At 38.1% G+C, this 15495-nt stretch overlaps 1 protein-coding gene across 3 annotated transcripts in view; it reads right to left on the reverse strand.

The window, feature by feature from the left end:
• Positions 1-14798, reverse strand: part of U2SURP (U2 snRNP associated SURP domain containing) — a 53407-nt gene extending 38609 nt beyond the window's left edge. Inside the window, exons 1-4 of one of the 3 annotated variants that reach the window (XM_019438690.2) lie at positions 14603-14798; positions 5983-6027; positions 4402-4533; positions 1999-2097 (exon numbers count right to left, since the gene is read on the reverse strand). In XM_019438690.2, coding sequence (XP_019294235.1) covers positions 1999-2097; positions 4402-4533; positions 5983-6027; positions 14603-14647 — 321 coding nt within the window. In that variant the 5' untranslated portion in view covers positions 14648-14798. The remainder of the gene's footprint in view (positions 1-1998; positions 2098-4401; positions 4534-5982; positions 6028-14602) is intronic. The other 2 variants (XM_019438676.2, XM_053903750.1) reach the window with 2 other exon arrangements.
• Positions 14799-15495: the final 697 nt, after the last annotated feature.

The raw sequence follows: 15495 nt of genomic DNA on the forward strand, positions 1-15495 counted from the left end.
TATATAAAATATATTACTCTATTAATGTTTTTAACATTTCCAAAGCACGATGATTTAATTCAGTGATTATAAAGATTTCCTTTACAAACCACCAAAGACGAGTATTACAAGCTGAAGTAGCAATATCTCCATAGCCGGCATTTAAAAAAAAAATCTCAAAAGAACCTTGACAATTGCAGTTATTACTCTTCACAATGTCCCCAAAATATGTATGCATCAAAGGCCAATGGCAGAGAATAGAAAACAAAGAAATAAATCCAATAACAGTCGGAAATTTAGTATTCAATAAAAGGAATAGCTCAACTCAAGGGAGAACAGATGGACTTTTCAATGAATGATATTGGGATAACTTGATAACTATTTGAAAAAGAAAGATAAAAATGAGCCAATTCTTCACAACACATACTAGGAGAAACTGCAAATGAATCAGATTTAAGTTTTTTTAATGAAACTATATATACAGTATTTAAAAAATGAGGAAATTCCTTTATAAGCTAGGAGTGAGAACAATAATGGAATACTAGAAATCATAAGGGAAGATTGATAAATCTGATTACCTAACAATAAACAGTTTCTACACCGAAAAACACCAGAAACAAAATAAAGAGACAATTGACTGGGAAAAAAAACACTGCACCTGTGTCACGAACTGTTAATATACTCAATATGTGAAGTTTTTAAAACAGAGATGACCTACAAATCTCTGGAAAGACTGGTTGAGATACAGGCAGATAGTTCACAGATACAAACACAAAAGCTGTTCAACCTTACTTATACAAGAGAAATAAAAATTTAAAACTACACTGAGATAACATTTTTCACCTAGCAGATTGGCAAAATTTCAAAAACATCCTCTGTTGGCAAGGCTATAGGGACACAACCTCTCATACATTACGGACAGAGATGCAAAATGGCTCTGCCCTTATAGAGAGCAATCTGACAATACCCAACAGAGCTACATTTAGGCATTTACCATTCAACCCAGTAACCTCACTTATAGAAATATATCCCAATGGGGCGCCTGGGTGGCTCAGCTGGTTACGTGTTAGACACTTGATTTTGGCTCAGGTCATGATGTCATGGTTCATGAGATCAAGCCCCACAGAGTCCATGCTGACAGCAGAGAGCCCGCTTGGGATTCTCTCTCCCTCTCTCTCTGCCCCTTCCCATTCAGTGTGCATGCGCACGCTCCCTCTCTCTCTCTCAAAATATATGAACTTTAAACGTATATACCCCAAAGATAAACTAGCAAAAAAAAAAACCACATGCATAACAGTATCCATTAACAGCACTATTTGTAATGGCAAAAGACCAAAATAAAAATGCCCTCAACAGAATTTTAATGAATAAACTAATGTATGTCTACACAGGTATTATTTAAAAAAGGGGGGGGTGGGGGGTGGGGCGTGTACCTGGATGGCTCAGTCAGTTAAGCATCTGACTTTGGCTCAGGTCATGATCTCACAGCTTTTGAGTTTGAGCCCCGCATCGGGTTCTGTGCTGACAGCTCGGAGCCTGGAGCCTGCTTGGGATTCTGTGCCTCCCTCTCTTTCTATGCCCTCCCCCACTCACACTCTGTCTCTCTCTCAAAAAATAAATAAAAACATTAAAAACAATTTTTTTTAAAAAGGTTATTTCAATATACCTGCAGTAACCTCTGAGATATGTTAAGTGAAAAAAGCAAAATGCAGAAAGTACACTGTATATAGCATATTATTGATCGTCTAGGAAAGAGGAGTACAGTATATATTTATACAGAGTTACTTATACAAAAAGAACAGACCAGAGAATAACCAAAACTTACATATAAGAAATGGTGGAGGGGACAGGGATACAAACTAGACTCCTCTGAATGTACCCTGTGTTACAGACTTGACTTGGTGGTGGGAACTGAGAATACCCTGAGGTCAAGAAACTTTCAAAAGCATTTCTCTATTTGTACATGCACTTATTTAGACACATTTCCAAGGATAACTCAAAATGCAATTTAAACATTACCTTTTTCTTTAATTCTTCTTGCTCCTTCTTACTTAAAGTTCTCTTAGCTGTACTCATTTTTCCAATACTGAATGCTTTAAGTTTGTTTTCTAGAAGAGGCTGTGAAAAGAAGTAAAAAGCATACATTTACTACATACACATTTCTTAATGCTACCTATAACTCAACTGATACAGCTCTCAAGTGGTAATCAAGTCTTCAGATTAGATGACTTTTAAAAAAGAAATTTCACTGTAAAGCAGAAAAGCTGAGGCTACTCTTAAGCATCAAGTGGCTCCATTGGGCTAGATTCTGATGTAAAGTATTCCTTAAAGTATGTCTTCATTGGCTAACTCAAGGTCAGTAACACACAAAAGCCATTTTCTTTTAAAAAGGTAAAATAAAGCAGAGAGGGAGACGCCAAGGCTTACTACTCAGTCAACCTACTTGCTGGAAAAGCACTTGAGAAAAAGTACAGATGATTCTGAGGAAAAGAAGTAGTGATGGAAAACAGACATTCAAATAGGGAGAAGGCAGCATGTATTTCCAAAGTTCAGTAGCAAGAATCTAAATACCATCCATAACCCCCATTTCAGGTACTACATCACATCACTTCCTTTTATAATTCAGTAAATTAACTCATTCTTCATCAACAACACTGTTTTTATAAACATAATCACAGAATTTCAGATTTCAGAAGTAAAACTGTTGTTGACCTTTAGCTGTTCAGTTATTCATTTGAATGTTAGACTTTGATTCATGAACTTAAGAGGAATGTCTATTAAATACAACCTAAAATATCAATCTGTAACTAAAATCCAAAGGTTTCACTCTTGCCTACCAAAATGACAAGTTAACCAATAACAAATTAGACTTTATCAAATTCCTGATTATTAAATAGGCTTGACCTTGAGAGAAGCAAAATGGAAGAGTAAAATGTTATAAACTATTTTAAAGTTAAAGTCACTGAAAAAAATAAAACCGTTTATAACCCCAAAGTCAAAATGAGGTTTCAGTAATAGATTCAAACTAAATTTTTTCCCCAAAGTAGAAAGAAAAATGTTTGCTCATCATTCAACATCTCTGGATTTGTTTGGGGACTCTTTTTTGGCACTTTTTAAAAATTTATTAATTTTTTGGCAGGGGGAAGAGAGAGAGAGGGAGAGACAAGGAGAGACAGGGAGAGAGAGGGAGGGAGGACAGGAGGGAGGGAGGGAGGGAGAGAGAGAATCCATAGCAGGCTCCATGCTCAGTGTGGAGCCTGACACAGGACTTGATCCCAGGATCCTAGGATCATGATCTGGGCCAAAATCAGGAGTTGGATACTGAACCAACTGAGCCAACCAGGTACGCCAGCATCTATGGTTTTAACTTCAAAAGTTTACACAAAATGGCTGGGTGCATGGGTGGCTCAGTCAGTTAAGTGTGTCCAACTCTTGATTTCAGCTCAGGTCATGATCTCATAGTTCATGACCCACATCAGACTCTGCACTGACAATAGTGAGCCTGCTTGGGATTCTCTATCTCCTTCTCTCTCTGCCCCTCCCCTGCTCACGCTCTCTCACTCCCCTCAAAATAAATAAACATTTAAAAAGAAGTTCAAACAGCAAAATTACATACAAATTCAATGAAAACCATAATTTTACAAAAAAAAAATTGGAAGGGTTCCAATTTTATTTATATCCTAAGAGCTAAATTTACACACTTAACAGAAAAATAGTTAAGGAAATTATGGAATGTTTACACAAAGAAATACAATCATCCATGAAAATACATTTATGCTTAGAAACATTAAACAAGAAAAATTAAGTGTTACGAATTTTAATATTGGCTGGTGATAACTGTCTTATTATATTTCCAAATTTTATTTTTATTAATATATTAGCATCCCAAATTTAATCACAAGAAAAATTATTTGAAATAGAAAAGACTAAGAGCGTGAGAACACTTTGCAGATACATATGGTAAAGAAGTTCCTTCTCTGGGTTCTCATATTGCCCTGGGCACTACACTAACCAGAGTGAACAGTACCTGTTCCTGTTTACTTCCCAGGGCAAGACTATTTGCTCTCCAAGAGCAAGAACTGTGTTTTAATCATCTGTTTATTTCCAGTGACTGTCATGTGGCACTTGGTTCAGTAAATGTTATAAGGGAGGAACAATAAATCTGACTATTAACCATTTTATATCAAAAACACTCCTTGGTTTTTTCAATAAAATTTTAAATTTTAAGTGAAATCTAGCTCACATATTAGCTACAAAAAACATTTCCTTACATGAACTTGTTTATCATTAACCCAAATACAACAAAGAATGCTATTTCCAAATAGTGCAAGATGAAACAACCAGTACCAAAATATTCAACTACCAAATTTGATCAAGACAGATTAAAATCATTAATCTTTTCTCATCTTTATCAACACTTACTCTTGAGAGATTCTGATGAGGAGAATCACAAAGGCTTTCACGGGCACTCTCATTCCTATAATTATGTTTTCTTGGACTCTTAGGTCGTGTGCGACTTGGCATGTCACTATCTGAGGGTCCCGATGCATCCATCTTCAGGAAAAGTAAAACGAGTTTTTAAAAATCACATATGTAGTACTAAAAGTACAAATAACCCAAATGTCCAAATAGTGACAAATTTCACTATACACTATCAAAACTCTCATCCCTTAATATCACTATTGATTTTATCAGAAAAGTCCTTAAAAGTTTCCAAAAATTCTAACTTAGACCCAAAAGCTCAAATTTTGTATCAGCAACAAATAATTATTTTCTTTGAAGTAACAGATCTGTTCCCTTAAGTTTTCAAGAAAATATCTGCCAAACCCCCAAGTCTGATTAACCAGTTTGTCAGTTGTTCCTTCAAGTAAAAACGGTATTCCATGAAAAAAGGAGCCAGTTTTCATTTCTCAACTTAAATAATCTGGCAATTATCTTTTCCTCAAGACAAACATCACACTCTGATAAGCAGTAGTGCCTTATATGTACTTCCCATTTCATCATACAGAACATTACAGAGACCCATAGGCAAGGACAAAATATTAATAATTTTTACTGCTTCATCAAGAACATTCTTAAGTGAAACTAGCATATTTCTACTTTTACTGTGCCAGGTGGGGAAGAATACAATGACTACTGGTCCACTTTGACAACACTGGCTTGATTCATGCTAAGATGCCAACAGTTTATCCATCAATTGCTTTTGCACCATTAATGCAAATGTCAACATGATGAAAAAGGCAAATATTATCTTTGTATTATTTAAAATAGTTGAACTCACAAAGCCCCTGGAAAATTCTCAGTAACCCCCAAGGGTCTGAAACCAGATTTTGAGCACTGCTGTAATAACATGTAAAGGAATGTTTACTGAGGAATTATTCAAAATATCAAAAAGCTTTTCAACAGGTATATGCTCATCAATAGAGAAACAGCTTAATAATTTGTACCTTCCCCTATGGAATGATGCCAGCAGATTAGAGCTGTGACTGCTGACTTGCGGGGATTTCCAATAGGTATATTTATTGTGCAGTGAGAAAAGAACAAGTGTGTATAATGCAAACCATAGTCAATGTACAAGTACACACATTTGTATATGTACAGAACTTTATAAGCACATATATATACTTGTGCAATATATACTTGGTTTCTAACATGGTCTGTGGGGGCCAACTTGTGCAAATAGAACACACAAAAAAGAGTGCACCTAGCTAAAAACATGATAGAAAAGGACACATAGAATATAATTGTTATCTATTTATCAAGCAAAATTATAAACGTAGGAATATACACAGAGAGAAATTAAATGTTAACGAAAAAGACAAGGGGCACCTGGCTAGCTCAGCTGGTGGAGCATGTACCTCTTAATCTGGGGGTCATGAGTTTGAGCCCCACATTGGGTATAGAGCTGGAAGGAAGGAAGAAAGGAGGAAGAGAAAAAAAGAAGGGAGGGAGGAAGGAAGGAAGGAAAAGAGAAAGAAGACAAAGATCACCTTTTACACTTACGTGTGCATCTGAAGATCCAGATGAATGAACATCTGATGATCTGGTCTGCAATTATTACAAAAGAAAGTCAGTATTTAAATGATCCTAAAATATATTATGCTAACAAAACAAGGGTGCCTCAGGTTATACAGACTTAATCTTCCCAAACTTGTAGCAATTTCTCCTCAGCTAATAAAACCAAAGGCAATCTATGACTTATAAAAAGGTTGTGACCCAAAATGAATGTGCAAGTCAATTCTTTAAAATTGAGGAAGCATATAGGCCAAAATATGTAAATGAGAGTGGGATATCTCTGAAGCATAGTTAAACCTTTTAAACTGTAGACTGGAAAACTAACCACTATTTTACAACAGAATTTTTGTGTAAAAGCTCTTCCCAAGTCATAAGATACACTGTTTACTGCCACAACACTGACAGAACAGCAACATCTTGCTATACAGCAAAGAAACTTCCCCTCCTTCCAACTACCCAGTCATTTAAGGAGCAGATTCTAATAACAAGAAAATCCACACATAAACCCTGAATGTAAAAGGTACAAATGCTACTGCACAAATAGTTCAAGAAAAAGAAAATCCTATTATCAAATCCACAATTGGCCACCATTTACAACTTGTTTTATGGGGGCTGCTCCTAATTCGGCATGCCACTGTTGCTGATTGTTGCACAGGAGTTCAGTCTTCAAATAATGGCACTTCCTGACAATGGCAACTGGTAAAATTTCATATTTTTCCTAACTGATCTACAGATCAAATTATATACAGCATACAATATTATTTTTTTCCACTATGCATCTAAAGACAAAAAAGCCAAGCTGCAAGACTATTAACTAAATAACATGTGATATCTGTCTGAAATTTTTACTAGGAGTCCCAGAATTTAACTCTGTCACTGAGCTGTTTTTATTTTGCGAGGTATTAGGTAATGAGATTTGACTTATTTCTATATATATTTAAACGCTTAAAGTGAAACCAAGAGGGGCACCTGGGTGGCTCAGTCAGTTAAGCATCTGACTCTTGATTTTGGCTCAGGTCACGATCTCATGGTCATGAGATCACACCCCACATCAGGCTCTGTGCTGAGTAGGAGCCTGTCTGGGACTCCCTCTCCCTCTCTCTGGCCCTTGCAGAGTCAGAAGGGTATGTGAGAGCATGCATGTTAGCTCTCCCTCTCTCTCTCTCAAAATAAATAAACATTTAAAAAAAAAATTTAACTGCTTGCCAATATACTATATTAACCTAGTAGGTAACAAAAATAGTATCCTAATCACAATAGTAACAATAAGCAGAAAACGCCTAGAAACCAACTAAAGAAATGTACACAACCCAGGTGAAGAAAACACAAACTTTATAGAAGGCTTCAATTATTCAAGTTACCTTTTGAAAAGACTCATTATATTCCTGGATGGGAATAAACATTATTAAGACAATGTCAATTATAACCAAATTTATTTATATATTCAATGCAATTTCAACAGCTCAATACCCCAAAGGGAAATCTTTGCATTGGGACAAAGTTACCAAAAATAATTCTAAAGTTCACCCACATAAGTAAACACTCAAGACCTTATAGGACAGCGCTATTTAAACTTCTATGCCACCATATTCAAATCATTTCTAGGACTTAAAAATAACAGCATGGCTTAGGAAGATGCATTAGCTGATTTCAATTAACCTAAGATGGCATTGGTCACATTTACTGCAAACCAGATATTTCCCACTGATATGGAGCTATAACTACACTGCATTCAGAATGAAACTTCTTTAGACTTAAGAAGAGTTAGAGATATACAAACAGTACTTAATAAGATTTTAAAAAGAATAACCAACTTCTAAAGCTAATGGTCCTAGTAAACAGTAAATGTAATGCTACTACAGAAGCTGACCTTCCCTCTTCCTAACCTAGAACTGACTACCATTTGTCCTGAGTTTGGTTTTTATGTTTTTTAACTGAAAAACAACAAATTAATGATGATTCAAGATCTTCCGAGGTCTACAGCACAATTCTTCATCCAAATGAAAAAGACCCAAAAGCAAGAAATCAAAGGGAATAAGGGAAGCTTGAGACAATAAAGAAGCAGACACAGGAGAAATTTATCTCAGGATAGAGAAAGCAGATAGTACAGATGTGATGAAAGACAGCAAGAACACCCAAAAGTAAAAAGGATCATTTGTTCTCATGATTGCTAAGGAGTTAAAAGGTGAAACCAACTATTCTATACCATATGGCACTACATCCTAGTGGCTGAGAATAAAAACTTGGTTCAACTCAGCAGGCTAGCCACAGCAACACTCCTCCAACACTGCCATTCTGCCCCTTGAGCTTTCCATTCCCTTTACTGACTCCTAAAATGTCTTTTCTCCTCTCATCTTCTAAAGCAACAACTTGCATCTCCACAAGTTTAACAATCTCTCCATAGGTGGCATATCAACACCTTTATTGCACTGAGATGACTTCTAATTCCTTATTTTTGACCTTAGTACCTCGGGTGGATTCCAATCTGTTCTCAAACTACCTCCTGGTTATTTTCACCTGAATGTCTGCAAGCTCCTCAAACCCAATATATTTAAAATTCCTTCCAAACTAGCTTCTCCTATCAGCCTTATGTCTGATACTGGATTGTATCTCTCAATCACTCATAATATGGAAGTAGTAAAATGTTTTTAAGAGCAGTTTCTGGAATAAGACTTCCTGGTTTTAACACTTACCAGTTTTGTAACCTTGGCCCTACTTCCTTCATCTGTAAAATGAGGAGCACCCTGCCTCACAGGATTGTTGTGAAGGACAAAAACAGGTAAAGTACATACTTAGAACAGTGCCTGGTGCATAACTGTTCAATAAGTGTTGGCCAGCAACAGCCCTATAACAGAATCATCCTGGACTCCTTTATCCCCTCATAATCACGTGAGTCAAATTCTGTTCATCCCACTTCTAATACAGCTCTCCCATGGGGACTCTTCCTTTCTAAACACACCATTATGGTCTAGATCTTCCCTTAATTCAACTATCTCCTAGTACTATGTCTTACAGTAGAGATATTATAAAGTAAAATAAGACATACTTCCTGTCTTAAGGAGCTAATAAAAGAGTCAAGTAAAACAATGGCCACAAAAGCACAGGGGGCAAGGTAAATCTTAATGGGAGTGGCGAAGTTGTTAGGAAAAGCTTCCCAGAGAAGATCTGAGGTGAGATTTCTGAAACAATCCTCAAAATTTATCAGGAGCACTGCAATAATCTTTAAACTGGTCCTCCTCACTCCCAGATCCTTGTTAAAGTCTGTCCCAATAATCTCTTTCCTGCCTCCATGGCTTTCCAATTTTACTCATAGCATTCAAAATCTCCACTATTTATCTCAAACCTACCTTTGCATCTCAGCAACTTTTATTCCCTATGCAAGTGCCCTATGCACTGGCTAAATAAGAGACTATTTACGAATCTATTTCCTGGATTTTTCTTTACCTTACCCATCTCTTTATAACCTCTGCTTATTGTTCAAAAGAACACAAATTCTTCTATTCTTCAAGTCTCCTCCTTGCCACCCTCCATTTAACCAGCAGTCACTTCTGTCTCTAAACTTTTAGGTACTTCTGCTTTGTACTATTATGTGTTGACTTTTTTTCACTAAACAGCATGCTCCCCAGTTTGTATAGTCTTACTTAAAGTTTTCTTCCTCAAAGTCAAGCACAAGATCTGCCAAGTGACAGAGCCTCAATATACCTGTTGACCTAACCTGCAGGAACAAGTACGTACCCAACAAAATTAAGTTACACTCCACTGTCAACATACTATGCTGTCCACTCACTAACAAGTGTAGCAAGTACCTATTTTAATATCACTCTCCCAAGGCTAACTAAACTAAGGTCTACCTCTCAAAAAACACTTTATAAGATCACTGAGACATGTACCACATATGATAAAGTTAAATAACAAACCTGAAATTATCTTTATTTAAAAAAAACAATTTTTTTAATGTTTATTTACTTTTGAGAGAGACAGAGCGCAAGTGGGGGAGGGACAGAGAGACAGGGAGACCCAGAATCAGAAGCAGGCTCTAGGCTCTGAGCTGTCAGCGCAGAGCCTGACACAGGGCTTGAACCCACAAACCGTGATATCATGACCTGAGCTGAAGTCAGAGGCTTAACGGATTGGATCACTTAGGTACCCCATGAAATGATCTTTAAAATTACATCCAAAACCATATCAATACATGAAAAGTTTTAAGAACATTTTGAATGTCCTGTAATCAGGCCAAACTGAGGAAAGGCCAGTAAAAAATTTTAACTCCTCAAGGAAGAGACATCTAACAGGACCAAACAGCATCAAATGCTACTGGCAAATACCATCTTCCTTTTTGAAAAGTTATTTCAGCAAAATATCTAACACATGGCTGGTCTGCAATAAAATGTTAAAGCTTAATGATAGTATAAGAGACAAGTTATCTATAACATTAGTGTTTTCAAGTTTAATATCCTGTAGCAAGTTTTTGTTTTTATTTTTAAAAAATGATGCTCTTTGTAAAAAAGTGGTAGAGAGGCAGGAGTCTTCAACTTGCATACCAAATGAGCCTCTCTTTCTAAGGCAAATGAGTATCTTCCATAAGTTTACATTCCAGGAAGAATAAAGCTTCAGGAATAAAAACCAAAAGAAAATTAAAACTGGACTTTCAGAAATCAATCCGATGAGAATTTTTAAAAACCGTATCGAGTCATATTCAAGCACCAGAGCTGCAAATACTCAAGTTTCTAAAGAGCACCAACCAAGAAAATGGAAGTTCATAATTCCACTCTCCCCTCAAAAAGACAACCTTCCACTCACTGAACTATCCACCTTATATTTTAAGATAAAGTTACAATCATAACATAATAAAGTTTCACTCTAAACTAAAAATGGCAAACCATGAAGAACATAATTTTCAAGGTTTGTGTTTTGTTTAGAATGTTTCACCATATCGAAACCTTACATATTTTCAGATACCATCAAAAGAATGTACACATGGGGCGCCCCAGTCAGTTAAGCATCCGACTTTGGCTCAGGTCATGATCTCACCCTTCACAAGTTCAAGCCCCATGTCGGGCTCTGTGCTGACAGCTCAGAGCCTGGAGCCTCCTTGGGATTCTGTCTCCCTCTCTCTCTGCCCCTCCCTGGCTCGCACGTGTACTCTCTCTCTCAAAAAGAGTGTTTAAAAAAAAAAAAAAAAAAAGGAACACAGACAGTAATAAATATCTAAGGGTTACAAGCCTTGAATGTAACCTCATTTTACTCATTTCTTAGAAGCAAAATACTTTTGGGGCACCTGGGAGGCTCAGTTGGTTAAGTGTCGAACTCTCGATTTCGGCTCAGGTCATGATTTCACTGTTTTGTGAGTTGTGAGTTCGAGCCTACATCGGGCTCTGCTCTGACAGTGTGGACACTTGCTTGGGACTCTCTCTCCCCGTCTCTCTCTCTCTCTAGCCATCCACCACTCATGTGGTCTGTCTCTCTCAAAATAAATAAATAAATTTTTAAAAAAATTAAAGAAAAAAAAGAAGTTTAAAAAAAAAAAAGAGGTAAAATACTTTTGTTAATCAGCAATCCTAACAGTTTTCTAAACAATTCAGCAGTAAACGTCGAAGGAAGCCAAGGAAGTCCAAGGAAGTATGCTCTACCTGCTCAATTTACCTAACCCAATTTTTTACACTATGGCAAAAAAAAAAAAAAAAAAAAAACCTGTCACAGAGGGAAATAAAAGGGTGCATAATTGCACTATATTAGCAAGTGTAACCAGCACAGGAAATGCAGAAGGAAAGAAAATACCGCATTCTCTGCCTATCCTCATTTTGCTGAACAAGCAAACAAAATCCTTAAAATCAAAATAATACACTAATTTTTGTAAACTAAAGTCCTAGGAAACGCGTCTAACAATTTTCTAAGGAAACGATTATGGTCTCTCCTCCCAAAATCAAGCTACAACATGGCACCAACACCCCTCTCCTTTAAAGCAGTATTTTCATCTGGTGATAAACAGAAATAAATGCATAGGAAACAATTAAGATACATCAAATAATTTGCCATCAAAATCCTGCATATCGTACATTTTAATTTATTTTTATTAAAGTACAATTGACATGCATCATATTATTTTCAGATATACAACTTAATAACCACAATAAGCCTAGTTAACATGTTACCATGCATAATTTTTCTTGTGATGAGAACTTTCAAGATCTACTCTTAGAAACTTTCAAATATGCAATACAGTATTAACCATAGTTACCATGCTGTACATTCCGTTCCCTTGTACATATCTGAATTAACACTCTCCTCGATGTGTAGAAACATGATTAACAGGCATCCTGAACTATATCAATGGGAATTTAACTACCAAAGAATGAGCAAGAAACAGAAGAAGCTGTACGTTCCATTTGTACTGTAGAATGGGTCACTCATCTGCTCTGCCAGAGGAAGGAAAACCAAACCACAGAGATCAAGACTAGAAATTCCAAATACTATAGTATTAGCCAAAATGATCTGATACTCTCTCCAATAAATTCAGCACTTGTGTGAGAAATAGAAAGCAGCAATCTGGGCATCATTATATGATAGTTGATGACTTAGATTCTAAAATCTTAGGATTCGAATTTATACAACATTTTGAAAAGAAAGTACTTTCTATTTCCTCTAAGGACAAAAAGGAGAGGGGAAAAAGGAACTAAGGTTTATTATGTACTTTATTGACAGTAATTCACTTAATCCTTACATCAACTCTGTAAAAAATAGATTTACATCCATATTACAAATGAGAAAAATGAAGTGCAAGAGTTTAAGCAATTTGCCTTAATAAGACAAGTACAATTAATTACGAAGTCATGATTTGAACCCAAAGGTCTTTTGCTTGTCATCAAAATCCATAATCTTTAACTGCATCGTACAGCCCTCCATACTAATGGGGAAAATTACACCGATATCCTTTGAGTCCTGAGATACCCTGATTCCTTTCACAGACATTGGTAGAGAATCTCGTAATAGCATGAACTAATGATAACCTAAAGCAATATATAAACTGAAAAGATTTATTACTGGAAGATCCAACAATTTACTTATAGAAACAGCTACTCCCTCACAACCATGAGAAGTGCTATTTTAGGAGGAAGCCTGAACATACACATTAAAATGTTTTCAATGTATCCAAAACCTCAAATAGGAGATACTTAAAATACGACTTTGAAAACAAACTAAAATCATGAAGCTTATGCTCGAACTATCCCAATAGTTCCCTAACAGCAGGCCTGTTTTTGTGAATCTGTTAAGTGGCCCGAGTGATGTACCCAACTATTCCCCTCCACACCGACAGGAAACGTACTGGGGAAGGAAGAAACTGACAAGGAGTAAAAGTGGGATGTAAAACAGCCAAAACTGGCCCTCTAACCATAGTTTCTACAAAATTAAAGGCTGACCGTTAAAGCCATTACTAGTTACGAGCTAATTACAAACATCATCCACAAAATGGCACAAAGATTCTATTTATTAGAAACTGATAAAGCAGGTATAAAATGTGCTGGTTATGTTTCTCAGAACTAAGGCTCGCCCCGTCTACCGTAAATTTAATTTCCTAATAACCAACTTATAATCATACACGTCTGCAAGATTTAACAGTCCCTAGAACCTTTAAGTGTTGTTACACAACTTATTGTATTGGCATCAAAAGCTTAAGAACTACTTCAGGCAATACTTACTACTTTTAATATCGTGTTGGACTTGAGAAACTCAAAGCAAAAAAACAATCAGTGATCGGCCCAAGACGGCAACTAAGACCTGATGGTAACCACCACCTAACTGCTGCTAAACTACTTGTACAGCTCAATGGTTTCACAGTATGTGCACACGTTTCCCTGTTAACTCAAAATCAATTTAATAATCTAAAGTGGCTTCCAAGTCTATGGAAGGAAGAACACACAACATGGAGATGCAGGGGATCCCGAGCTCTTGAAAGTGAACCCTCAAAAGGAGCGCTCATTTTATACTTCCTCGTAAGTGATACAAGACCACGTGTAGAGCGTAGCGTTAACCTTGGTGAGGCAGCTCTGCAAAGGAGAACTGCTCCCGCCTCTGCACTTCCCACCCCGCGTCCTTCCACCATTGGTCCTCCCCTCACAACTTGCAGCCCTAGATGTTATTTATTCCCTGGAGAGGGTTTGAGGTAAACTGAAAGAAGCCGGAAGCGTGTGAAATCTAGGACCAAAGAACCGAGGACAGAGAGGCAAACACTTAAGCACCGGGAAGAGATTCCCGCCTCTCCCAGGTGCTGTCCGGCGGCCTTAGAGCGCCACAAACAGGGATACAGGGGCGCTTTTTCACGGCTTCAGACCTCAGTTTCAATCCCGGATTTCCCTCCAGTGCCAAACGCAGGCCGAACTACTCACGCCACCCGCCGTGGGCCCGCCAGCCTCCAACCAAATCCAGGCTAGGACTAAGGGGAGACACCAGGCCTCTCAACCTGCGCACCACAGTGCGTCGGCGCCCGGGCCTACCGTAGTGACCAGAACGCGGACTCCCACCCCAATCTCCTCCCGCTGGCCAGAAGAGTCTGTAGGCCCCAGATGACAGTGATAAACTCACTGACTTATGAAGTCCTCTAAGAAATTACCTTCGAACTGGCCTTCTGAGATCCGCCTGGCGTTTTGTCCGCCATCTTGAGTTTTGCCCCTCCTTCGGCGGCCGCAGCAGCACGGGCGAGTCGAACGCCGAAACAGTGGATCTCAGCGGAGCCCGCCAGAGGCGCCTTCAAGGCTGAATAGTCGACTGCCGAGATAGGGAATTCGGGCGGAGCTGTGCCACCTGACTTCCGGTGTCAGTAATTTCCCCGGCCCCGCCCACTCCGCTGAATTTTGTGAGTTTCGGTTGCCTGTTGTATATCACGGTCCAGGAATCTAGAGAATCTCCTTTTTTTAACTTTCAGGGCTGGCTGATATTTCATTTGTCTTCCAGGCGCCAGCCCTTAGTAGGTGCGAGCCAGTTGAATTTCGTGGGTGAGGAGGGAACGGCTCCTTAAAGAAGATGTGCACTGGTCAGCTAGGGAGCTGACTGGGGGGCCGGGGGGTCTCGCATTCCTTGGCCAAAGACGGTGTTTGCGCCACCTCTGGAGCTTACACCACAGTGCGAAAGGCAAACTTGGAATTTGCACGTTACGTTCAGATAGAACGGTGCCTGGGAAGCGAAGAAAAAGAGCATTTGACTCAAACTGAGAATCTGACAGTGGAGTTATCCCATAGACTGTTGGAGGTATCTACAATCGGGTACATGCAGACAAAGGCAAAGTGAGAGAAAAGCATAAGTAGACAGTATTCTAAATCTAGCATACATGTAAGCTGTGTGTCATTTAAAATTACATTTCATGGGGGCGCCTGGGTGGTTCAGTCCGTTAAGGACACGACTTGGTTTCTTTGGCTCACGTCATGATTTGGGGGTTTTGCAAGTTCAAGCCCGAGTAGCTCTGCGCTGACAGCGAGAGCCTGCTTGGGATTCTCTGTCTCCCACTCT

This window comes from Panthera pardus, unplaced genomic scaffold (genome assembly GCF_024362965.1).
Source record: "Panthera pardus isolate Hobbes unplaced genomic scaffold, ASM2436296v1 HiC_scaffold_16, whole genome shotgun sequence".
In the NCBI taxonomy this organism is placed as follows: Eukaryota; Metazoa; Chordata; class Mammalia; order Carnivora; family Felidae; genus Panthera; species Panthera pardus.